Source organism: Crassostrea angulata, chromosome 6 (genome assembly GCF_025612915.1).
Source record: "Crassostrea angulata isolate pt1a10 chromosome 6, ASM2561291v2, whole genome shotgun sequence".
Lineage (NCBI taxonomy): Eukaryota > Metazoa > Mollusca > Bivalvia > Ostreida > Ostreidae > Magallana > Magallana angulata.
Window position 1 is genome coordinate 4,296,461 of NC_069116.1, and position 27,719 is coordinate 4,324,179.

At 34.1% G+C, this 27,719-nt stretch overlaps 1 protein-coding gene across 1 annotated transcript; it reads left to right on the top strand.

Moving 5' to 3' along the window:
• Positions 1-16,308: 16,308 nt before the first annotated feature.
• On the top strand, positions 16,309-27,149 carry LOC128190845 (uncharacterized). The gene is made up of 7 exons (XM_052863058.1): positions 16,309-16,486; positions 16,594-16,821; positions 20,148-20,254; positions 20,971-21,361; positions 22,109-22,474; positions 22,763-22,999; positions 23,252-27,149. Exons 1-7 carry the CDS (start codon positions 16,309-16,311, stop codon positions 24,682-24,684), a joined length of 2,940 nt encoding a protein of 979 aa, XP_052719018.1. The 3' UTR covers positions 24,685-27,149.
• Positions 27,150-27,719: the final 570 nt, after the last annotated feature.

A 27,719-nucleotide genomic window follows, 5' to 3' on the forward strand; every position in this document is an offset into this window, starting at 1 on the left:
GAGAGAGAGAGAGAGAGAGAGAGAGAGAGAGAATTATAATTACATAAATGTTTTAGTTAATCAACCTTTCTAATAAAGAAAACTCTGTTGCATTTGAGACATGTGATACATTTGAATAACTGGGTATTTCTAAGATATGAAACAGAATATCTATTTATTCACCACACCTCATCTATATATTAGTATAAATAAGAAATTAAAATAATGAAAGGTTGAAATTTATGGTTAACATAGGTTGAAAAAGTATGTAAAATACTGATTTCAAAAAAAGAACGTGGCTACACCTTTCAAAAGTGAGGGGGGGGGGGGGGGACAAGAAATGGCTACGGCTTTGAAAACTTTCCCAGTTTTTGAAGTTATGTTTAATTCATTAGTGAAAGGCGTTATAAGTAATGATTACGAGCGAGTATCAGAGAATTGTACAGAATCAATCAATAAACTCAATCAATACATGAAAATAACTTTTTTCTCTTTCATTGGAAATTCCTCATTATAGTTGACACTAGTGCACGTAGAAGGCACGATGTTCATGAAGAATATTCTATCACCAGTTGCCATTTGTTTTACCTTTGTTTTGGATGTTCTGTCCCAAGATACGGAGATATTACAAAGTAAGTATACTCTGTAGTATGGAATCGTGAGACATGGTGAGGGTTGATCTCTTTTGTCTTTGCAATAAATCGGGACCATATTAAATGTTAATTCTGTTTTTCTGCGCATTGAGAATCATATTCTGATATGACAAACTGGTTAAGAAATTGAGACTAAACGCTTGGATATCATAACTACTTAAAGGGCTAGATGGTCGCGGCCATTTATAGACGAATTTGATCTTTTCAAGATGAAGATCTCTGTATTAAGAAAAATTTAAAACTAATATATTTTTGATACATATTTGATACCAAATAATAGTTTATGGCCAAAATTTTCTGGTAGATCTGATGGCTAACCATCTAGCCTCCTTAGTATCTTATGAACGTAGATACTTGTAACAACAACATATTTTTCAATGGAGAGAAAAATATATTGTCTGCAGTTGTTTTTGGATTTTTTCTTTTATATCCCTATTATATGATTTTTTAACTGATTTATTGCAGAGTTATGATTACACGAATTCTCTTTTAAGTTACATCGTTAATTGGATTAATGTAATTTAAAAAATATTATTTGTCTGTAATGTCTTTTAAATTTTTTTATTGTAAGGGTACAGGAAACGCATTGTTTTAGCTCACCTGAGCTGAAAGTTCAAGTTGGCTTTTCTGACCATTTGTCCGTTGTCTGTCGTCGGTAACGTTGACGTTACGTTGTCGTAAACTTTTTCACATTTTTGTCTTCTTAACCACTGGACCGATTTCAAAGAAACTTGGCACAAAGCATTACTGGGTGAAGGGAATTTAAGTTTGTTCAAATAAAGGACCTTTCTCTCTCTTTAAAGGGGAGATGGTTTAGAATTATTGAATATAAATTTAGTATTTTAATAAAAAGGTGAAGTATTCCCAGGTAGTGTAGATTCAAGTTTGTTCAAATCATTGTCCCCGGGGGTAGGGTTGGGATCAAGTTCAATATATAGAAGATATAGAGAAAATCTTCTCAATAATTATTAGGTCAAAACAATCATTTGTGTGGAAGCATTTTCAGGTAGTGTAGATTCAGGATTGTTCAAATCATGGTCCCTGGGGATAGGGTTGGGCCACAATCGGGGGGGGGGGGGGGGTTAAGTTTACATTGAAATATATAGAAACAATTTGCTGTCCTTTAAAAAAGGACTGCAATACGTGGACCATATGTATGTGTTTCCAACGAAAACGTGAAAGCCGTAAGATTATCAGAGATTTCACCGACTCTAACCCCCTGCTTTTAATCAATAAATTTTTACGTTGCATTACGTATATGTATAGCCCTGACTTTTTATCTCAGAATATAAAAGGTTCGTACTTCTAAAATAAGTATGATCTATATCAATGAAGATTGCATGTATAGTATCAGGCATTCGACGAATATGAAGTGACAGCTTTGTGTAAATTAATTTCATATTTTGATGCATTTTTCTTGAGATTTAAACTTTTATACAATGACATAATTATACCAATCATATATTATACACAGTCACACAATTTTTCAATTATACTTAAATGCTTAAAAATGTTTAATCGGGAAGCACTCTAGCCTCGCCTAATAAAAAAATAAACTCAAGCTACATGTGTATTCGGAAAACAACAAAACAAATTATGCTATTTGATGCATGTTGTAGTTTCGGCTTGACATTAACTTATTTCATAATACTGATAGTTTATATCACATGCCGATCATTTCTTTAAAAAGAATACTTTGTTTATGTATTGGTTGGCGACAACTTTACAATTCAGCGCCTTTGAACTAATATATGCAAATGGCATGGAATCCCGATCCCGATTAAGATAAACGTGTGCTAGCCTTGATCCCTGAGCTATTCATTACGCACAAGAACAAGGCTTGCTCATGCGCAGACTGAATTTTCCCCATAGCATTTGGTTTAACCTCACTTATATATTTTCTGCGTGGACCTCAGGGTCCACGCAGAGGTTTTAAAATCTTCTCAAAAACTATTTGGTCAGAAAAGCTGAAATCGGTATGGATGCATCCTCGGGTAGTTCAAATTTAGTTTTTTTTCAAATCATGGTCCCCATGAAAACCTTAAAAATTCTTCTTACAAGTTGTTGTCCTTTAAAAAAGGACTACAATACGTGGACTATTTGCATGTGTTTCCAACGAAACGTGAAAGCCTTAAGATTATCAGAGAGTCCACCGACTCTAGCCCTCTGCTTTTAACCACTAAATTTGTACGTTGGATTACGTATATGTATAGCCCTGACTTTTTATCTCAGAATTTAAAGGGTTCATACTTCTAAAATAATTATGATCTATCTATTAATGAAGTCTGCATGTATAGTATCAGGCATTCGGCGAATTCTACTATTTGTGCACACATTACGATCTCGCGGATTCGCACTACTTTGTTAACTATGCAGTGACAGCTTTGTTTAGATTAATTTCATATTTTGATGCATTTTTCTTGAGATTTAAACTTTTATACAGTGACATAATTATTCAATCACACTTAAATGCTTAAAAAATTTTAATCGGGAAGTACTCTAGCCTCGCCTGCTATAAAAGTAAAGTTAAGTTACATGTGTATACGGAAAACATCAAAACATTGCATTTATATGCCATTTGATGCATGTTGTAGTTTCGGCATAACATTAACTTATTTCATAATACGGACAGTTCATATCACATGCCGGTTATTTCTTTAAAAGGAATACTTTGTTTCTGTACTGACTACTGTTTACCGACAACTTTACAGTTACAATTACAGCGCCTTTGAACTTTATGTGTGCATATGGTATGGAATCCCGATCCCGATTCAGATAAACTTGTACTAGCCTGGTTCCCAATCGCAACTTCTCGGGCCTTTCCGACAAGCTCAGAAAAACACCTCGAATGTATTACCTTAGCGTCCATGACAACCCCCCTTTTTATAAAACTTGATATAAATACAACGCATTTTACGATCTGTTGAGATGTAAGCTATACTTCATTAAAGTAAACGATATCCACTAGAATATAACACAGAAGCGACATACAAGACTGTCTAGCCGATACTTATTTTAATGGGAAGCGACTCCATTTTGTATAAAATTCTAACATCCGGTGATGTTAATACATTCGAGGTGTTTATCCGAGCTTGCCGGAAAGGCCCGAGAAGCTGCGATTGGCCTGGTTCCCTGAGCTACCCAATACGCACAGGAACCAGGCTTGCTCATGCGCAGGCTGAATTTTCCCCATAGCATCCGGTTTAACCTCGCTTATATATTTTCTGCGTGGACCTCAGGGTCCACGCAACAAGCTATTAAACCAGAAAAGATGAAATTTGTGTGGAAGCATCCTCAGGTAGTGTAGATTCAAGTTTGTGTAAATCATGGTTCCTGGGGGGTAGGAAGGGGCTACTATGGGTGGGTCAAGTTTTACATAGAAATATACAGAGAAAACCTTAAAAAATCTTCTTTTCAAAATCCATTAAGTCAGAAAAGCTCCCGTTTGTGTGGAAGCATCCTCAGGTAGTGTAGATTCAAGGTTCCTCAAATCATGATACCTGGGGGTAGGGTGGAGCCACAATGGAGAGGGATCAGGTTTTGAATAAGAATATATAGAGAAAACATTTACACAACTTTCATTATATCTAAAAAAACATTTACATAACATTCAGCCAAAACAAAACTGAAACTTGTGTGAAAGCACAAATTGTGCAGATGGAAGTTTGATCATGACTCCCTGGAAAAACGTGGGGCCACAAAGGAGGAATTTTTAAATAGTAATAGAGAAAATGTAAAACAATAAAAGGGGCTTTGTTGGTTGTGGATTAAAATCCATAGATTATTTTAAAAAACTTTTTGTGTAAGATACTATTATGCTAATTTAATCAGAGTTATGGCTATTGTTGCTCAAAAGAGCGATGTGGCCCCTGGACCACTTGTTCGATTTGGAAAAAAATGCATGTTAGTTTTAATTTTTATTTTACTTATGAGTCTAATTGTTCAAGTTGGTAACTGATCTGTTTTCTGATTAGCACATACATGTATATTATTTTTGTCTCCTTATCAAGTTAGCTGTAGAAAGAACTTTTTTTTACATATATGTGTAAATATGTAAATTTCTATGCGCAACACACCGTCGCAATGATGTAACATTGGGGTGCTTTGTCTTCCTTTTTTCACCATTAGAGATTTACATACATGCATTTTTGTAAGAAGATACACGAATAATTTTAGCGTATTTTAACCAAAGGTGTAAGTGAGCTTTTCCGGTCACCTGTTGTCTGTCCGTCTGTCTGTAAACTTAACACATTTTTGTGGAGCCAAATTTTACCAAACTTGGTACAATGCATCCTTATGAAAAGGAGATTCTAATTCGAAAAAAAAAAGTTTAACCCTGTTTAAATGAGAGATAATTAAGAAACGGGAGAAAGGGTGTGTGTCTAAAAAATCTTTTTCTCAAGAACCACTGCACCAGAAATACCATATTTTACCACAAAAGCTTGTAAACAATTGAAAACTCTAAATTGTTAAATTTGTGACCCCCGGACCAATACTGGGGCCCAAGGAGGGATTTAAAGTTTAACATTGAAATATATAGAGAAAATGTTTTAAAAGATTCTCCAAAGAACTACATGCACAATGCTACAATTTGTGAGATTACTATGCAAGCATCCTCAGATAGTTTAATTTCTAAATTGTTAAAATCGTGACCCTCGGACTAATTTACGGGCCCCAGGAGGGTTCAAAGTTTAACACTGAAATAAATAGGGAACGTGTTTTGAAATCTTCTACTCAAGAACTACAATGTCACATATTTGCGTTTACTACGCAAGCATCTTCAGATAGTGAAAAAAAATCTAAATTGTCAAAATCGTGACTCTAGGGGTTCAGAGTGCAGCAAAAAATCTATAAGGAAAATATTTAAAAATGTTTTTCTAGAGAACTACAATGCTACCATCTGATATTATTATGCTTCCTCAGATATTGTATGTTATAAATTGTTAAAACCGTTACCCTTGATCTATACTAGGGCCCCAACAGGGGTCTGAATTTCAATATAGAAGCATGCAAGAAAAATGTTTGAAACTCTTCTCTTGAAAAATACATTTAATGCTACCGGGTTTTTTTACCATTTAAGCATCCCCACACCTTTGTATCCTCATATAAACTCCATCTTGAAGAGTTTCATATTCAAACATTTCGAAATAGAGTGATACAAGAACCATTGTCGGGGTGAGTGATGTGGCACACGGGACTCTTTATATGGTTTATTGTGCAATTTATTACAGTATCATTGTGTATATTACGAAAGACGAACAGGGCCACATAAAAAATATGTTTATCTTGTAATTACGAGAAATGATTTCGTTATTACGAATTAATTATCTCGTTATTACGAGAAAAGATCTCGTAATAACGAGATCTTTTCTCGTAATAACGAGTTTATAATCTCGTTATTGCGAGAAAAGATCTTCTTACTACGAGTTAATTATCTCAAAAATAGCTTTTAAAAGTATTATAGAGATAAAATTGTAAACCCCTCAGTGGGATTCGAACTCATGACTTACAGGTTCGTAGTAAACCCTCTAACCCACTGCTCATCACTGTTAGGTAACAATACTGCGAAAGAAACTCCTTTTATTATTACTCTTCATTTTATTGTTTATTTCGATAAACAATACGTCACAACATGGAAGTGTCCAATACCACCTTAAAGTCATCTGTAATTAATAGAATCGTGTTTTTACGACAAGGACAACCTGGTATTTACTTCGAAGTGGAATAATAGCGAGTGCAGCTCGCTGGCACGCAGCGCCGGCGCGAAGCGAGCTCTACCGGCAAGGCGTGTGTGAATAGAAAATTCGGACTAGTTGCACATTCATTCAACGAATTTTTTTGGCGTCAGTAAATCGGACCAGTAATGCATTGTTTTAATCAACCCAGTAGTTCCTTGTAATCATGGCGATTTTTATCATTTCAAACTCTCACGAGAATCAGCAAGACAATGAAAAAAAACCAATAACGATGTATACGACATAAAGTCAATGTTACGTCTAAAGTTCATCTCAGTACAATCTCAATCAAAAATCATAGAGTGACGTCACAAAGGTTTACACATTGACCAATAGATTTTTTCGGCGTCAGTAAATTTTGACCCACAATTCAGAGTACCAATATTTTCCAACCTCACGTTCTCGCGTGAATCAAAGTAAAACTTTTGAGAAGCATATAAGATGTGTAATTTTAAGAGTCTCGTGCTTTTAAAGTAAATAAAACAGTATACTTCGTGTATTTTTATTTTGCATGGGAGTTTTAAAGAGTCAGACGACACCTAACCAACCAAAAAACACGTTTTGTCCAAGCTTGCCGGAAAGTTGCGATTGTTAACCAGCGTGAACTTTGACGTCACAATAAAGGGGAAATTACTCTAACTCAAGTTCTTGTAAATCTGCTGAAATTACCAAAATCCCCTCAAAATCTTGCAAAGCTAAAGAATGGGGATATTTGTTCAGATAAAGGAAACAGTTGTAACTTGCACTCATTTGGATGAATGCTCACATTACTTTATTCACTATAATTACGGTAATTTCAAGAAACGTACACGTAGCATCGTTTTTTTAAAAGGGGGTGGATGGGTGGGTGGATGGCAGACTCATCCAAAAAAATCTTTACAAGCAAAAAGAACAAAAAGGATAATTTTCAAAATCATGAAAATTCTAATCCTTCAGCTCTTAAGCAGTTTAATGGTGTCTTTATTTTCACTTCCATTTATTACATTTCCCAAACCCTAGGGGGGCGGGGGGGGGGGGGGGCAACTCCATGTTCCTTTGATATGATAAGCAAATATTTTTAAGCGTAAATCAAAAAAAAATGAAGAATAAAAATGATTTTTTATTAAAGGTGGAGGGGACAACTCCATGATAAGTCGATTTTCTATTTGTAAATTGAAAAAAAATTAAAAGGTTTTTTTTTTTTAACATGGGGGGGGGGGGGGAGGGATTCTATGATAGGTCAATTCTTATATGTAAGTTTAAGAAAAAATATCTACTGCAAAAAAAGGGTATGAACTGATGTTACAATCAATTTAAAAGAGGAGATATAGTTCAATGAACATTTATTTTATAATTTTTTTTATTCAACAAAATTGTATCTGAGATTAAACTATTGTTCTACATATAAATAAATAAATAAATAAATAAATAAATAAATAAATAAATAACAAATGTTATAAATTATGAATAATGAAAATTTACTGAAAAAATAGATATGTTTTATTTTGTTTTGCAGTATTTAAGATGAAAAGTAGAATTACATGAAGTTCTTTCCACTTATTCATATAAGATAAAATGTCAAATCCGATCATTTTTTTGTAAAAATTAACGAAAAATGATCGTTGTTATTTAAAAACTCGTCAAAATTAACGTTTCTGGAAAGAAAAAGAAAGACTGAAAGGGTGACCAGACGACTTTGAGGTCTTTTAAGAAACAAACAATTTATATAAGTCTTCTCGTAATAACGAGATCTTTTCTCGTAATAACGACTTAATTAACTCGTTATAAAGAGATCTTTTCTCGTAATAACTCGAAAATTCACTCGTAATAACGAGATTTTTTCTCGTAATAACGAGGTAATTACGAGATATTTCCATTTAATTACGAGATAATAATATTTTTAATGTCGCCAAATTCGTCTGTCGAAGTAATTACTTTGGTAATAATTAATAAAAGAATTATCTTCTGTCTTCTTCAACAGTTTCTCACGTGTCCTGTCGCTTTGAGATTCAAACAAGTAGTCGGACTTGGAACGAGGCTCGCCAAGCCTGCAAGCAGAGAGACAGGACTCTAGTCAGCCTTTCAAATACGGAAGAGGCCAAATCTCTTTTCAGTCTCGTGGAGCAGGCCGACAAGATGTATTCTCAACAATATACTCTAGATGAAAGGTAAAGAATATTTAACCTTATAAAGAAAAATAGAGTTTTGCAATTGTAAAATATAGTGAGCATATTAATAACAATACTAAATACTAAAACAATACTAAAGAAAACTGTTTATAGGGACTTGGACACGATTTTAGACCGAAATCTTATTTCTTATTTTTTAGATATAACATGGTTTATTTGCACATTTTGAATGATTGACCAAAATTTGAATGTTATAATTAAGTTATAAGAGAGATACAGAGGTAATAATTAATTGTTATGTAAACAAAGCTTGAGTCTTATATTTGTTTACAATAATGCAAAGTATGGAATTACCATTTCTCTGAAAAAATAACTCGCAAGAAACAAGGCAAACTTGTTCAATGTGTTTATAAAATATATTATCAATTGAAGAAAGCAACACATTTGATTGAGACTTATACCAATAAAACACATATTTAAACAATAGCTCGAGCTTTGTTTACAAAACAAAGAATTTCAAACTCTTTATCTTGATTATAACTCAATATCTGACTTTCAAATTTTGATAAAGCATTAAGAATACCCATATTAACCAGTCTGAACATTAAAAATAGAAAAATAAAATTTGAACTTTTGAGTTTAAATCGTGTCCTAGTCCCTTTAAGGCCAATTCTATGGATCGCAAAAATGTTCCCACTTTGTCAAGATCCAAATTGTTATTAATGCTAATAAAAGTGCTTAGTTTAATCATTCCAATCTTGCCGTGTGGTTGTTTATCATGGTGTTCTGAATTCTGCACTACTCAAATCATTGAAAACTTAAAGCCAGTCGATGAGAAAAATGAACCAGGCTAGGCCTACTCGATTTTAATGCTTATACTTTTTCAAGTACTTGACAGTAATAGTCCTGTAATTGACAGGAATCCACAAATCACTTAATGAGGTGTGACCACCCTAATCATGTTTAGATAACAATTAAAATAGCCCCAACAAGGATCTATTAAATCAGAACAATAACAAGCTGCAAACACAAATCATAAAGCATATTGCCGAAGATATTTCTAAAATTATAAAACTATATTAATTCTTACTATAGAAAAATTATCAAAATCATCAGAATAATTTGCATATTGCCGAAAATATTTCTAAAATTATTAAACTATATTAATCAAATTCTAATTATAGAAAAATTATCAAAAACATCAGCATAATTATGATGGCTAAATTTTCATTAAAAACTCGTTAAGTTCCAAGAAAAAATACTTTTTTACATAATGATAGATAATCGATTACTTGACAAAAATTAGTGTAATCGATTAACAATCGATTACAAAAAGTTCCTTTATGTAATCGATCATTAATCAATTGGTTTGAACATATTTTATTGTATATATAATATACACAGGGTTCTAACACAAGTTCTTGCAACTTACTAGGTTCTCACCCAATTTTTGAGTAATCGTGCCCATGCCTGTCATGAATATATCGATCAACATATCGAACAGTCTGTCGCCAAATTAACAATTGACAATTTCTTTATTCTCTTAACTGAAAAATTGAAAGTTTTTAGAAAAATTAAACAATAATAAAATAATATATATATATATATAATAGTACATGTGTTGAATGTGAAAAAAGTAGAGATGACAATTAACCTAGAGAGCTAACTTTCTCCCTTATAATTTTAATGAATTTACACAAATTATGCAACACTTTTTGTTGTTAATATTAAATAGTTGTAATAGTTTGTAAACATTTAGTTTTGAGTAGTAATATAAAGGTATGTATTAAACTCTTTTATCGTTAATCGTTACATCTGTACAATGAAATGAATATTAAGATATATCTTCTATCTCATTACAGTTACATGTCTTAATACATTACGGTTTTCGCGAGCTATATTATACAGTCTACTTCTTTCTGTAAGCAATTTTGCAAATCAGATATCTCATAGACAAATCCAATAATTGCTTTTGAAGGATAATGAGGTTTTAAAAATAGTATACTTAATACCTTTTGATCAATTATACATCTCACTATTCAATGATTGTTTAAATTGGTTAGGTCGTTTTCTTAACCCAGTGGATATTTACATTGTTTTTTACAAAATAAAAGATAGACCACAAATATTCAATATTTTAACACTAATTTATACTTAATTGGATCGACTGCGTATTATATCGAGTTCTTAGATATTATATATGAACCTTCTTTGTATAGGTAGGAATAAGATTTGGCTCCTGAGTGCCGGGGTGCAAAAACACTACTAAACTGTAAAAAATATTGTTCACCAGTATATAAACGAAACTTCAACTTTCTTTATTGCGTAAGACATACATCTTATTGCATATGAAATTTTTATAAATAATATGTGCAGCACATTGCATGGATTTACTAACAAATGGTAATAGCAATGAATATGTAATACAGTGATGATAGCATTGGAGAATGTCAATTCAACACATCAATTTAATTACAACAATTGTTTTAAAAATAGTATATTAGTCAACATGTAGTTTGAAGGCATGATGCAAGAATTTTCCTAAGTTACAGAGTTCTCTAACATTGTTTACACATAATAGCTGTATAAATTTATACATTGATGGTTTTTTCCAATAGTAATTTTTTATATATTTGGCTCTTAATTGCTGGTATCGTGGACATATTAAGACAAAGTGATATTCATCTTCAATGTCGGATTTACAAAATTCACATATTCTGTTATTTCGCACAATATTTCTGTGGCGTCCACTTTCTATGGATAAATTATGTGATGACATTCTGATTTTACTGAGTTGTTTTTTGTAGATACAGGGAATGGGTTTCACCAAATAATATTGCAGTGAAAAATGGTCAATAATATTTTTATATAACATACATCTAGATGAAATATTCATATCTGCAAAAAGAGTCTGTACAAAAGTATCAATTATTCTTTGCTTAATAAGTAAAAAATGGCTTTTATAACATATTTTGTGTTGGTCAGCCCAGATGTAGCCTAAACCAATTTCAAACAATTTGTCTTTGATATTTGACACCCAGTTTGATACATTTTTCAATTTGTGTTCACACTCTTCTAACATTTTATCATAACATGACCTCAAAATGCAATTTTTACTTTGTAATAATTTAAACCAAAACTTAAAAATCCGAAAATAGCGTACAATCCTCAAAGGCAACCTGCCAGTTTCAAAATACACCATAGACGTATTTGTATTTCTTCTAACACACAGAACATTTTTTATGAATTCTAAATATATTTTCTTAATGTCACCCGCACTGTGGTTTCCCCAGACTTCACATCCGTAATTCAATATACTACTTACATAAGTGTCAAAAAGAGAGAACATAGTTTCCACATTTAAATTCAATTGCCTAACCTTAGATCTTAGACAGAACATTGCTTTTCTACCTTGACTGGCTAATTGTTTTTGTGTTACATTAAAATTCCCATTATAGTTCAATAAAACACCAAGGTACATAAATTTATCTACAACTTCTATATGGTCAGTATGTATATGCCATTTTTCGTTTTCATGGATTTTACCTCCATTTCTAAATACTACAACTTTTGTTTTATCTGTATTAATGGCCAAGTCCCATTTTAAAGTGTAATCATACAACGTGTTCAACATTAGTTGAAGTTCATGTACAGATTCTGCAAAACACACCATGTCATCAGCATACATTAACGTAAAAAGATTTAACTCTTGTACTTGCAAAGGGACATTACCATTCTTAATGAACTCCATTTCTAAATCATTAACATAAAATGAGAAAAGAATGGGGGACGATACCTCCTCTTGAAGAAGACCAAGTGAGTTTTCAAAAACATCAGATAACATTCTTGTCGTCTTAATACAGGATTTCATATTATCATACATAGAACGTATATCATTTAATAACTTTCCTCTGATACCATACTTATCAAGTTTTTGCCCAAGTTTAAGACGCTCTACAGTGTCAAATGCTTTTTTGAAGTCGATAAAACAGCAATATAATCTTTTTTTATTTCGTAGAGACATATTAATGATTGAAGACGAACAAAAAATAGCCTCTGCAGTACCTATGTTGGGTTGAAACCCGAATTGAGCGTCTGTAATAACATTGTATTCATTAGCCCAATTTATAAGCCTGTTATTTAAAATTGAAGTAAAAAGTTTACAAAAACAGCTTACTAGGCTTATACCCCTATAATTATTTGGATCTGTCGAGTCACCTTTCTTAAAAACTGGAACAATTACTGATTTTGCCCACATTTTAGGAAAAATACCAGATTGTAAAATTCTATTTAATATATTGTGTACATTAGGGAGGAGGTTGTGTTTAAATTCAATGAAATATTCATTAATTAGCAAGTCTGTTCCATGGCTTTTGTCTCTTTTAAGGTTTGATATTGCCTTCTCTATTTCCTTCTCTGTTATTTCCTGGTCAAGTTCATCAAACACAGCCGAATTATCACTCCTTACGTTTTCCGTTGCCGTCGTCATCACGTTTCGATTTAACGATAACTCTTTAAAATGGTTAAAAAATGTACCTGAGTCGACATCCGATTTATGAGATTTCTTAATTTGGAAATATTTATAAAATAACTTGGGATTTTGTCTACGAATTTGATTAAGCATGTTTCCCTCGGCACGCATGTACTGTCGCTTCAGTTTAGCAGCAAGGGTTTTATATTCTTTCTTTGACTGCATCAGATTGCTGTGATTACCGCTCCCTTTATCCCGGTTGAACAAGTTAAGATAATATCTGTATTTGTTGTATTTTTCTTTTAACTGCGGAGTAACCCATGGTTTATCAATTGGCGTTCTGCTTGAGTAAGTTTTTTTTACGGTAAGGTGATTTCAAAGAGTGTTCGTCTTCAAATAAAGGCATCATAGCTTTTGTAATCTGTGTTGTAAATAGGTCGACAGACGAGTCAATAGAATCCTGAGTCTCGTGAGTAGGTGTCTTTGTGGCTGACATTAAAGTTTCGTAACATGTAGCTAGTGCAGTTCGCGCTTCATCCAGACACTCTGGTTTCCATTTACATGATTTTGTTGGTCTAAAGCTATTATCTGCAACGCTGTTTTCTCCTTTTGGTTCGGTAACAACAGGACAAGTCAAGATCTGTAAGTGTAGCGGAGCGTGATTGATCAGAATACGTTGTAAAATTCGCAACCTGAAATTTTTCAATCAGGCCGAAAATATCTGGCGTTGAGACACAGTAGTCCACTACACTTAGTCCCCTGGACCCCATAAATGTAAAGTCCCTGTCCATTTTGTCTTTATGCCGACCATTCAGTATCCTGATCCCCGATGATTTACACATTGTTAATAATTTTGTACCATTATCGTTTATATTGTTGTCTGGGTTAACCCGGGACGGTAAATCAGAGTCCATGTCATAACCAATAGTTTCCATATAATTTAAGTTGCTTTCATGTATCACATCATTCACTATAAAGTCTTCTCTATTTGAAGTCCGTGCATTCAGATCACCTAATAACATAACTTTTCCTTCGTTTTGGAATGTGGATATTTGGGTTTCCAGATCACTGAACAAGTCACAATCATACAGACGGTAAAACGTATAATTGCTTGGTGGGATATAAGCACAACATACGTATAAGTCTTTGTCAATATTTTTCAGAAGATTCTGAATCTTTAGCCAGATAACCGTATCATGTTGATTTTTTACAACCGATATAAAATTATGAAATTTTTTACGAATCAAAACAACAATCCCACCCCCTTGCGTGCTTCTGCTCTTAAGTCTCGGGAAAATGTAAGTGTCAAACTTATCCAAATTGACATCTAAGTCCTTTTGCACCCAACATTCAGTTAATAGAACTATGTCATAGGTTAATAAGAAATTTTGAAAACATTGGTCATTAATTTTTGTCGAGAACCCACCATTGATGTTCCAACAAATGATTTTCAGTCTTTCACAGTGATGTTGGGTTGAGTTTCTAACATTCTCCACGTCATCCTATCCCTCCATATGTGTGGCACCCTCGTCTCCATCCTTTGTGCCCCGAATACTAGTATCTAGCGTCTCCAGTCCTCGATATTCAACACCATCAATGTAGAGCTTATTTACGACAAGTGTAGCCCTTTTCCCCCGTTTTCTGGCATCTTTTAATATAGGATACAATTGCTTTCTCTGTTCCTGTATTTGTCAAGGGAATTGTTCTTGGATTCCGAATCTTGTTCCTCCTAATCTGGAAGCGTTCCAGCGAACTTTCTCTCTGATCCTGAATGATGAAAATTTTACTACCACTGGTCTGAATTAACCGGATTTTCTCCTTCCAATCCTATGCGCTCTTTTGATATCCTGGCTGATGTTCCTAATTCCGAGATAATCCTCACAGAATTCATCCACAATACTCACACAGTTTTCTTTTATGTTACCATCAGGTTCAGCTAAACCAAAAAACAACAGGTTATCACGCATACTGCGACACTGAAGATTAATCATTGTTTTTTCAAAATCCTTTTGTGTCTCTTCCAGTTTGTTGATATGGGACGATACCTCATCACTGACACCTGTCGTACGAGTTCGTTCTATATGTTGAACCCTCTCTTTGTTTTCCAAACTTTCCAAGCGTGTAAGAATGGACTTTATAGATTCTGAGAGAGAGTCTATTTCTTTCTTGTGTATACCAAGTTCAAGGTCTATATCTGACTTCATAGCTTTAAATTTGTTGTCGATATTGGCAAGAAATTCATTCTTAAACTTATCCAACTTACTTTCAACCATTGACTGCAAGGATTGCTGGCCTTTCTGTAATTCTTGAACTGCTTCAACGATCACTGTCATTTTGTCCACCAGACCGCTACCCGCACCCGCACCACTTCTCGAACCGGTCTCGTTGTTCGCCATTTTTACAGTCTTTGTTGACGGTCTTGGAGTTTCTCCGTCAGAGGAACGTCGCCGTTTCCCGTTGTTTTTGTCTGGTTTTGACATCAATGGTATCCAGGAACTTCAAAAAAGTAACTCCCATCTGCTATGGAGGTTGCATATACAAAATTCACGTTAAATACTCAAATAACTTAGAGTTGAAATCTTTCTTACGTCCATTTCAATCCCACGCATGCGCATTCTCCAAAACAAAGAACCCACATGTTTCAATATTTCCCTTGAATTTAAAACTTTTACAGTTATGTGGTTCTCGTTTTGCTGGAGAAAAATAAGTATATGAGGAATCAAATGTTTACATTATTGTTTCTCAAACACATATAACTTCGTATACTCACCAGTTTTGTGTTTTTCATTACGCTTTTTTATTTAGATATTCATCGAGTATTCGCCGATTATCTACTTACATAATCATAGGTGTCCATGCCATGATGTAATCAATAGGCTTGTCTTGCTAGTTATACCTGGTCAAACCTGGGTAAATATGTAACTGCATTACATGACTCAATATGCCCAACTGCATCACATGACACATGACTAAATATGGCGAAATGTCAAAGGTCAATGAAATTTTGCTTTTTCTTCTCAGTATCAATAATCATAAATAAGATTGACTGTATAACAATTTTTTAAAATAATTGGTTATTGGATATTTTGTGGATGAAATGATATATCAAAATAATGCAAAATAAAAACCCAGCGAAAATTATCTCTATCGAAGTCAAATAATGATTCCGTATTCATTTAATATATGCTTTCTAAGTCCGTAGTCGTGATACCCGTATGGAACCACAAAAAAGGTGTATAATTGTTACAATTAAATAATTCACAGAATAATATTGATTTCGTAAATAAATGGTAGATTTTCGGGGTGAATTTTTTTAAATGCTAAAGTTTTTTTTTTTCAGAAAATATTGGATGGGACTTAATATGATGGACGGGAACTATCATTGGGCGGACGGCGGCTCTGGTGACGGTGTGAGAACCAAGTTTACTGAAATACACAAATATGGAGACGCAGATGGGTGTGGCTACATCCATTCGGGGGCGACTGTAAGCATGACCCAGTGTGACGTTAGAGAAGGTTTTATATGCGAGCATACACGTGGTAAGGAAACAGTGAAAACGATTGACTGCGACCAGCATATAGTTTTTAATTATTATCAAACAGATAAATCAGTAAGTCAATAAAATTAATCATATTTATACTTCTAGGAATAGACACTTGTTATACAACATTATCAACAACGAATAGCCCCATGGGCTATGATAAATCCAGTGCTCTTGGGTATGAAGAATGTGCCAGTGAATGTTTGATCAGCGAATCTTGTGCTGGAGTGTATGTAACATCACAAGACTCGTGCACATTGTTAAGTTACAAAGATGGTTTACCTTCATATCTATCAGACACTCAGCTCCAATCGACGCATTTCTATCATCGAAGTAAGTTTTCCATTTAAAGCTGCTTGGTTCGATTTTATACGATGGTTATGCTACACATGTGCATTATAAAAGGCATTGCCGTAGTTTTCCTGTCAATCAAGCCATTATTCAGTGACAAAATGATGTAAAATTTGCTTTAAAAACAAACAACACACAAAAGATACTGCATTATTTCATCTTTCATATTGAAATTCACCCCTGACGTTGAGATGGCTATGGTTGTATTAAGACTTTAACGTGATGTCATCGCTATAAATAAAGATCATTATAATGTTTTGGCAAATCAAAAATAAACCTGTTTACATTATGTTTACTAATATTACTAATCCTGAAGTGTGCTGTGTTTACAATCGATGCATAATATGCAGGTTGAATAAACCTCAAGCGGGGGACAAAACCAAACGGTTCCTGTTTAGCTCACCTGAGCTGAAAGCTCAAGTGAGCTTTTCTGATTAAATTTTGTCCGTTGTCTGTCGTCGTTGGTGTTGGCGTTGTTGTAAACTTTTCACATTCTCATTTTCTTCTCTATAACCACGGGGCTGATTTCAACCAAACTTGGCAAAAAGCATCACTAGGTGAAGGAGATTCAAGTTTTTTTCATATGAACGGTCCCACCCTCTTTAAAATGGAGATAATTTAGAATTATTAGAGCTTTGTTGGTATTTTTCAAAAATCTTCTCAAATACTATAAAGGCAGAAAAGCAGTAAGTTGTATGGAAGCATCCTCAGGTAGTGTAGATTCAATTTTGTTCAAATCATGGTCCCCATAGATAGGGTGGGGCCACAATAAGAGGATGGAGTTTAACATATGAATGTATAGAGAAAATCTTTCAAAATCTTCTCAAAAACAATATGGCCAAAAAAGCTCAATTTTAGGTGGAAGCATACTCAGATAGTGTAGATTCAAGTTTGTTCAAATCATCATCCAATGGGGATCGAATTTTTAATTTGGAATAAATAAAAAAAATATATATATTTTTTTTTTAATTGGGTTTTTCATTTCACAACATATGTACATATATAACATAATAAATGATTGGAACAATTATATAAACATATTACAAAGTCTTTAGACTATGTCTACTTAATAGTACAGTTTTGTATATTTCATATGAAGTGAAGCTGATTTTGAGAGAGAGAGAGAGAGAGAGAGAGAGAGAGAGAGAGAGAGAGAGAGAGAGAGAGAGAGAGAGAATAAAAAATATTTAACAATAGGCCCATGGGCCACATCGCTCACCTGAGGAACAATAGGTATGATAAAATCAGCTTAATGGAGTCATTATACAAACTATCTGGACAATGTACAATAACACATGTAGATCCTGTATAAATAAAATCCATTTTTCCCCTGGATATTCTTATGTTTATAATCATTAGTCCCTTTTCTAACAGGATGATTCTATAGTCATAACACATGTTGAGTATTGCAGTTCTCAAAAAGATCCTTAACAATGGTTTAAATATGGGATATAAAGCTACATCAAACTCTGAACCTTCTTGTGAGGCCAAAGAATTGTCCTTGAGCCAAAGTCTTAACGATTATAAAGAATCATCTGGCTGATTAGTTTCTGAGAAGAAGATTTTTAAAGATTTACTCTATATATTCCTATGTAAAACTTTGACCCCCATTGTGGCCCCACCCTACCCCCGGGGGTCAGATTCTCACAACTTTGAATCTACACTCCGGAGGATGCTTCCACATAAGTTTCAGCTTTCCTGGCTGATCAGTTTCTGAGAAGAAGATTTTTAAAGATTTCTATATATTCCTATTTAAAAATTTGACCCCCCATTGTGGCCCCACCCTATCCCCGGGGGTCATGAATTTCACAACGGTGAATCTACACTATCTGAGGATGCGTCCACACAAGTTTCAGCTTTCCTGGCCGATTAGTTTCTGAGAAGAAGATTTTTAAAGATTTACTCTATATATTCGTATGTAAAACTTTGACCCCCCCCCCCCATTGTGGCCCCACCATACCTCTGGGAATCATGATTCTCACAATTTGAATCTACACTACCAGAGGATGCTTCCACACAAGTTTCAGCTTTCCTTGCTGATCAGTTTCTGAGAAAAAAAATTAAAGATTTACTCTATGTATTCCTATGTAAAACTTTGACCCCCCCCCCCATTGTGGCCCACCCAACCCCCGGGGGTTATGAATTTCACAGCTTGAATCTACACTACTTGAGGATGCTTCCACACACGTTTCAGCTTTCCTGGCTTTATGGTTCTTGAGATGAAGATTTTTGAAAAATTCTCAAAATGTTTCATTAATTTCTAATTATCTCCCCTTGGAAAAGGGTGTGACCCTTAATTCTCACAACTTTGAATCCCCTTTGCCTAAGGATGATTTGTGCGAAGTGTGGTTGAAATTGGCTCAGTAGTTCTTGAGAAGATGTTGAAAATGTGAAAAGTTTACAGACTGACGGACAGACGGACGACAGAAAAAACTCACTTTAGCTTCAGCTCAGGTGAGCTAAAAACTTCTTCTAAAAAACCATTTGGCCAAAAAATTTAAATTTGTGTGGAAGCATCCTCAGATAGTGTAGATTCAAGTTTGTTCAAATCATGATCCTGGGGGTAGGGTGTGGCTTCATGGGGGTCAAATTTTTACGCAGGAAGATATAGAGAAAAATCTTTAAAATCTTCTGGAAAAGAATTCAGCCCAAAAAGCAGTAACTTGTGTGAAAGCACAGGTTGTGCAGATTAAAGTTTGATCAAACCATGATTTCTTAGAGAAAAGTGGGACCACAAAGTGGTGGAAGTGGGGTATATAGGAAAAAAGAAAAATCTTCTTACATACAACAGCAAAAGGGACTTGATATTTACCATAAAATATGTGGATCAAAATCAGTAGATTATTTTTATTTTTTGAGCAAGACTGTACTTAATTGCCAAGATATTTTGATTTGGTACTGATTTGATCAGTTAGGGCTATTGTTACTCAGGTGAGCGATGTGGGCCTCTTGTGCTAAACATTTCCATGATGCAATTTGGTTTGGTTTTTTGTATGCCCATATGGAAATTATTTAATTTACTTTGAATATTTCTAACTTCGAAAGGAGACCGATTCTGCTTGTGTAAATATGCGAACGTCTATGACTTTCTAAGATAATTGGCTTGTATGGAAAATTATTTGGTACTGAAATAGCAACAAAAAAATCGGACAATGCAGCTTTAAACCTTCTATAGACTTAGTTATCTGTACTTCAATTCAAAAAATCACATTTTCATTTACAGACACTTTTATCGACGCAACAGATTTGTTCATATTATTATTATAACTTCCATAACTATAACAAAACAAAAAATTGTTTATTTACAGGACTTCTTTATCATTCCACATACCAAGCGTTTGATATTCACCCTAACCGATACAGTTCTCCGACTCCATCAGTAATTGATACGACTAGAATAGAAGAGCAAACAACGGTAAGCAAGCAGCTATTTGCACGTATCTTTGCTTGTGAACATCCTTCTCATTTAAAAAGACTTAGATGAGATTACATCAAAATTTTAAGATTTGAATTGTTTATTTTTAATGTACAGAATAGTAGGAGATTTTGATTTTAATGAATGACCATATTTCAAAAGTTAGAGTTCATTTATAAGCGAGATACAGAGGTTACTCATCGTTACGTACGCAAAGCTGTACTGTGAAGAAAATAGCATAAGTTAACAAAATGACAATCGGCCACAAGATAAACTGATTCACTGTGTTTATATATAATGTGGCCATTAAAAACGATATTTGATTGAAGTTCACAGCAATACAACAAGTGTAAATTATAAGAAGATTCGAAATTTGTTATCAAAACAAAGAATGAATCAGACCTTGCTTATTACTTAATATTGGAGACTCAAATTCTGATGAAGCATTTAAAAGACCTATGTTAACCATTCTATACTTCCAAAATGGAAAATTTTAATACATGTGTGTTATAGTATATATCAAAGAATTGTGAGTTCTGTATCTCGTTTATAACTTATGAAGATTAACACTCAAATTGTGGTTGATAATTAAAAATGCTTCACTGAAGCATTGTAAACATTAAAAAAGGATAAATAAGACCAAAATCGTGACCCTGCCACTTTAACATATTCATAACAATTAAAAAAGACTCAAAGTTTTTCTTATGAATGCATAGGGGGAAGGAATAAATCCAACGACTTCCTGGAAACCAACGACTGACATCCCAAACACAACAAATGATATCCTCGAAGGTACTTATAACAAAAGTAGTACTATAAACGACAACGCAACCACTAAGAGTACTACTGATTATACAAGTAGTAAAAAAAACATAGAAGGAAGTGGTAGTCCACCAGATTACGTGACCACTAATAGTGCATATGATGTAACGGATAATGTCAGCAATACGGAAGGAAGTGGTAGTCCCCCAGATCACCTGACCACTTATAGTACTTATGATGTAACAGATAATGCCAGTAATACAGAAGGAAGTGGTAGTCCACCAGATCACGTGACCACTAATAGTGCTTATGATGTAACAGATAATGTCAGCAATACAGAAGGGAGTGGTAGTCGACCAAATCACGTGACCACTTATAGTGCTTATGATGTAACAGATAATCAAAGCTACACAGAAGGAAGTGGTAGTCCACCAGATCACGTGACCACTAATAGTAAATATGATGTAACAGATAATGTCAGTAATACAGAAGGAAGTGGTAGTTCACAAGATCACCTGACCACTAATAGTAAATATGATGTAACAGATAATGTCAGCGATACCGAAGGAAGTGGTAGTCCACCAGATCACCTGACAACTTTTAGTACTTATGATGTAACAGATAATCAAAGCTACACAGAAGGAAGTGGTAGTCAAAATGAACACCTGACCACTAATAGTGCTTATGATGTAACACATAATGTCAGCAATACGAAAGGATGTGGTAGTCCACCAGATCACCTGACCACTAATAGTGCTTATGATGTAACAGATAATGGCAGCAGTACAGAGGGAAGTGGTAATCCATTAGATCACCTGACTACTAATAGTGCTTATGATGTAACAGATAATGTCAGCAATACGAAAGGAAGTGGTAGTCCACCAGATCACCTGACCACTAATAGTGATTATGGTGTTACAGATAATGTCAGCAATACAGAAGGAAGTGGTAATCCATTAGATCACCTGACTACTAATAGTGCTTATGATGTAACAGATAATGTCAGCAATACGGAAGGAAGTGGTAGTCCACAAGATCACGTGATAACTTATAGTACTTATGATGTAACAGATGACGAAAGCTACACAGAAGGAAGTGGTAGTCAAAATGATCACCTCACCACTAATAATGCTTATGATGTAACAGATAATGTCAGCAATACGGAAGGAAGTGGTAGTCCACAAGATCACGTGACCACTAATAGTACTTATGATGTAACAGATAATGTCAGCAATACGGAAGGAAGTGGTAGTCCACCAGATCACCTGACCACTTATAGTGCTTATGATGTAACAGATAATGTCAGCAATACAGAAGGAAGTGGTAGTCGACCAGATCACCTGACCACTAATAGTGCTAATGATGTAACCGATAATGTCAGCAATACAGAGGGAAGTGGTAGTCCACCAGATCACCTGACCACTAATAATGCTTATGATGTAACAGATAATGGCAGCAGTACAGAGGGAAGTGGTAGTCAAAATGATCACGTGACCACTTTTAGTACTTATGATATAACAGATAATGTCAGCAATACCAAAGGGAGTGGTAGTCGACCAAATCACGTGACCACTAATAGTGCTTATGATGTAACAGATAATGTGAGTAGTACAGATGGAAGTGGTAGTCCACCAGATCACCTGACAACTTTAAGTACTTATGATGTAACAGATAATCAAAGCTACACAGAAAGAAGTGGTAGTCAAAATGAACACCTGACCACTAATAGTGCTTATGATGTAACAGATAATGTCAACAATACGGAAGGAAGTGGTAGTCCACCAGATCACCTGACCACTAATAGTGCTTATGATGTAACCGATAATGTCAGCAATACAGAGGGTAGTGGTAGTCCACCAGATCACCTGACCACTTATAGTACTTATGATGTAACAGATAATGTCAGCAATACGGAAGGGAGTGGTAGTCCACCAGATCACCTGACCACTTATAGTGCTTATGATGTTACAGATAATGGCAGCAGTACAGAGGGAAGTGGTGGTCAAAATGATCACGTGACCACTTTTAGTACTTATGATGTAACAGATAATGTCAGCAATACCAAAGGGAGTGGTAGTCGACCAAATCACGTGACCACTTATAGTGCTTATGATGTTACAGATAATGTGAGTAGTACAGATGGAAGTGGTAGTCCACCAGATCACCTGACCACTAATAGTGCTTATGATGTAACAGATAATGTCAACAATACGGAAGGAAGTGGTAGTCCACCAGATCATGTCAGCAATACAGAGGGAAGTGGTAGTCCACCAGATCACCTGACCACTTATAGTACTTATGATGTAACAGATAATGTCAGCAATACACTGGGAAGTGGTAGTCCACCAGATCACCTGACCACTAATAGTGCTTATGATGTAACAGATAATGTCAGCAATACAGAGGGAAGTGGTAGTCGAAATGATCACGTGACCACTTTAAGTACTTATAATGTAACAGATAACCAAAGCTACACAGAAGGGAGTCCAGATGAGAATACAAGTATTTTTATTCCTAACGGACATTTATCTACTAGTTTTGATGTAACAACAAGCACCTGCTCTGATAACGACGGGGTTTCTAGTATTTCTGACGGAACGAACTTCGTGAACGACCATTTTTTTCTCAGTATTTCAACTTATGTTTTATGTTCTTTGATCAGTAGTAGTTTAGCTGAAAATATTCAGGTGGGCGGTTATTCACGTAGTACAACTACTGAAAAAGCCAGTACCGAGAGTTTATCTGAAGGAACAAATACCATTTATGAGCAAGTGACAATCTACAGCTCTTATGAAATAGGTACATTTATCCACCAAACAAATTCCATCATCGATGGAACTTATATTTTCACCGAACAAGTTGTTACAACAAGTAGTTATGATATAAAAACTATTAGTTCTACCAGCGAAATAGCGATCATTAGTAGCTCCGGTGTCATAAGTAACTTTGACAATCAAGCTTCTATAGGAATTACAAGTGTAAACGATGTTACAATACCGGGCTCGTCTGTTGAAAGGAGTGACCAAGTAATCACTGACACTTTTATGGTAGAATTAACTACTTTAAGCGTTCAAGACGCAACTTACGGCACTAACACCGATCTAATGTATTCCAGTGGGACCTCATCACACACCGATCAAACGTATTCCATTGGGACCTCATCACACACCGATCAAACGTATTCCATTGGGACCTCATCACAAACCGATCAAATGTATTCCAGTGGGACCTCATCACACACCGATCAAACGTATTCCATTGGGCCCTCATCACACACCGATCAAACGTATTCCATTGGGACCTCATCACACACCGATCAAACGTATTCCATTGAGACCTCATCACACGGACCTAGTGTACTATTTACGTATCCTCTGGAGAATTCAACGCTGTGTGAATGCATTTGCAAAGAATCAGACGAAACACTGGAAGAGAAATTACAGAGAATTACTTCTGAGTTGGCCTTAGATAAGCGATCGCTTTCCCCGGCGGCTAGAAAGAGGGTGTCTGCTAGCGATCCGAGGCCAAGTGCCCGGTACGTCGGGTACTTAGGTGTAGCCATCATTTTAATCTTTGTCGGTACAATTGTTTGCTTCGATATTCCAAGATTTGTTGGGTTTGTTCGAGGATTGCATGGCAAGTATAAAAAGAGAACAGAAACTGTATAAGCAGGCCGTTCTTAATAAATGCATTGTTGTCAATATTTGTGCGAAGTTTCAAAACTGCTATCACAGATGTTGAAGTGTGCATAGCTTTATCAAATGTTATTGACATACAAGTAAAAAGAAACTATAATTAACATTGTGGCGGATAATTATGCCAGTGCCAAGGTCGCATTTTTGAACCCGTCTAAGTTGCCATATATCGAAAAATTCATGTAATATGATAGACCATTACTTATAGAGTTAACAACCACCTTTGTTATCATTGTATCTCATCTGACAGGTGAGATATTTACCTTTCAAATATAAATTCCTACAGGAAAATATTTCTCCCATAGGAAAAACAACATCGGAATTCCTTTAGGAAATTCAATTCTGATAGGATTTGATAAAATCAGGTAGGATATTTTAATTTCTTATAGGAAAATGCCTGTTTGAATCAAATTACTACAGGAAATACCATTCTCCTATAGAAAATATGATTCTTTTAGGATTTTTAGAAAATACTGTCGCATTGTCAAAATTTCCTGTAGGAAGGGCATTTCTCCTGTGATAATTATTATTTTCCTATGGAAATTATTATTTTCTTATGGGATGTTATTCTTTAAAGTTACATATCTCACCTGTCAGGTAAAACACACTTAAAACAAAAGTGGTTATACAGAAACTGCATCATATAACTGTTGTGTATACATGTATAAGGTTAAATAGTTGTTCGAACAGATAAACAAGTTTTGTAAGGTTTCTAGGAAGGGATATAGCTATTGGTACGTTGTCGTTTGACAATATTTGATACAATCTAGAAGATAAATAATATAAAAGCACCGCTGGCTTTCATTTTTTCAAATAAAGAGAAAAGCTTCACAGAAATAGGAGTTGGATTAAGAAACTGAAAATGACTGATGGAGTGAAACTGTAGATCATTAGAACCACAGCACAATAAATGCAAATTAACATTTCGTTGTAAAATCCAGTATGTTTATACTGTAATAATCGGCCTCCAGAGGCGGGGCAAATATCTCTCATAAATAATCTTCAGAAATAAAACGAAATTAAGATGATCTTTAGAGAGCAGTTTGAAATTCGAATGATACACATATATAGAAAGAACCCAAAGAATTTCTTTGATATTGATCTTTATTTTGATAGTGTTTGCAAACTTTTGTTGATTTAAAATGCATCAACTTCAACAACCGATGAATAATTATTTCAAAAGTGATCGTTATTTCTAATTATTTCAAAGTGGTCGTTATTTCAAAAAACGGTAGGTGAATGTAGTAAAATATATCTATACAGTCTCATGCATTAAAATTTGATTTTTTTAGTCTTGGGAATTTTTGTAAAAGAAGACGCAGACACAAACTTACACTCATGTGCAAAATACTTAATAGTTATAGTCCTGATCTTGATCCTGATATGATATAACTAGGCAATTTTTACCAGTTACACATTGCCGTAGGCAATAATTATTTGTATCATTACTAATTACTAGAACAGTTGCATACTATAATACCTTTTTAATCAACAATTAAGTTATTGATCAACTTGCCAGATAGCGAGAAATCTGCTACAAGTGTAGCAAACTTTAAAGCAAAGCACAAAAACAGAAGTCCTGAAGATAAAACAATATCCAAATATACAGCTATGGTCAAATACATCTAAATATATTCCATTGTCAGCTTAGCAACTTTTCAAGTAATCCTAATGCAGATTTGTTAAAGCATAAGTTAACTGACTCAGATAAATGTTGTAAATGATGTTAATCTTGTGAAGACTGTCTTCATTTCCTTGTTCATGTCCATGTTATAATTCTGCCAGAATCTCTTTGATTGTATTTATGGATAACCATGGCTTGCCGATAGATATTAATATTGTATTATTTGGCTACAACTATTCCCTAGAGGAAAATATATGGGTTTTTTTACCAAATTCATAATTTCAAAAACACATAAAAAGATTTTAGACTGTTCATTTGTATTAAGCAACAATATAATTATATATATATACATAAGACTGCCGTCATGAGAAAAGGGCCCTTATCTTTTGACGTCACAATGCTCAGAAAACGACGTCAAAGTAGCGGCATTGTAAACGCATGTTTTTTTTAATTTTCTGTTTCTAATTTTTTTCTGTCTATGTTATTTTTATTTTAATAACTAGAGCCTAACCTTGTTTTAATACCGCGTTTAATATTTTTTCAGCCTAGTATTATATGTGGATTAAAAAAATAAACATTTTATAACTAAAATATACACATGTAACACCAATATCTACCCATTTATTATAAATATATGTTTGTAAATAACTTAAGCGTACATGTACACATAAAATTGCTGTGTCTACTTCACTTTTTTTTTTCTTTTGTGTGTTTTTTATATTTTACAATTTTTCCATTATTTCCCTCTTTTGTTTTCTAATTGTAACTGATTGTTATTCTTCATTTTATTTTTCTATTTAACTCTAGTTTAAAAAGTCTCTGTAAAACTAGAAACATATACTATTTTTCTTTATCTTGATCTTAAATGAAAGAACTAATATAGGCACTTTGCCCGCTGTTTAATCTATATTCACTGTATATAATTTCACTTATCACTATGTACATATTATGAATAAAATACTTCTTCAAGAATTTTGAAACTTGTGTTAAATGACTTTATTATTTGCAAATGGTTTGATGCCAATAAATGGTTATTTCTGACAAGACAAAAGTCGGATACAAAATGTATTCTATAAGTTTAAAAGATAAAAGAAGGAGCAAATCAACTTGTCATGGAAAGAATAGAGAAAATACTTTTGTCTGGCGTTTCTACTTCATTGACCAATTTAAAGAACTGCATAAATAAAATAAGTTATTTTTAAAGTACCCCTGCCTTCCATCTTTTAGGAATTTCTTTCTTTACAATGACCTTGTCTGAGTAATTATTAATTGCGTCTATTATAAGTAGACTTCGATAACGCTAAGACAGATGATGAATTGAAGACTTCCAGTTGTACAGAAACCGACAAACACATGAACGGGCGGTATCGGTCAACAAACAACA

Excerpts from the sequence above, each read along its gene's own strand:
- LOC128190845 (XM_052863058.1), top strand. The coding sequence starts at position 16,309 with ATGATGGACGGGAACTATCATTGGGCGGACGGCGGCTCTGGTGACGGT. Across the intron at positions 22,475-22,762 it reads TGTAACAGATAATGGCAGCA|ATAATGTCAACAATACGGAA; the intron begins GTACAGAGGGAA and ends ATGATGTAACAG. Across the intron at positions 23,000-23,251 it reads TGTTACAGATAATGGCAGCA|ATCATGTCAGCAATACAGAG; the intron begins GTACAGAGGGAA and ends GTAGTCCACCAG.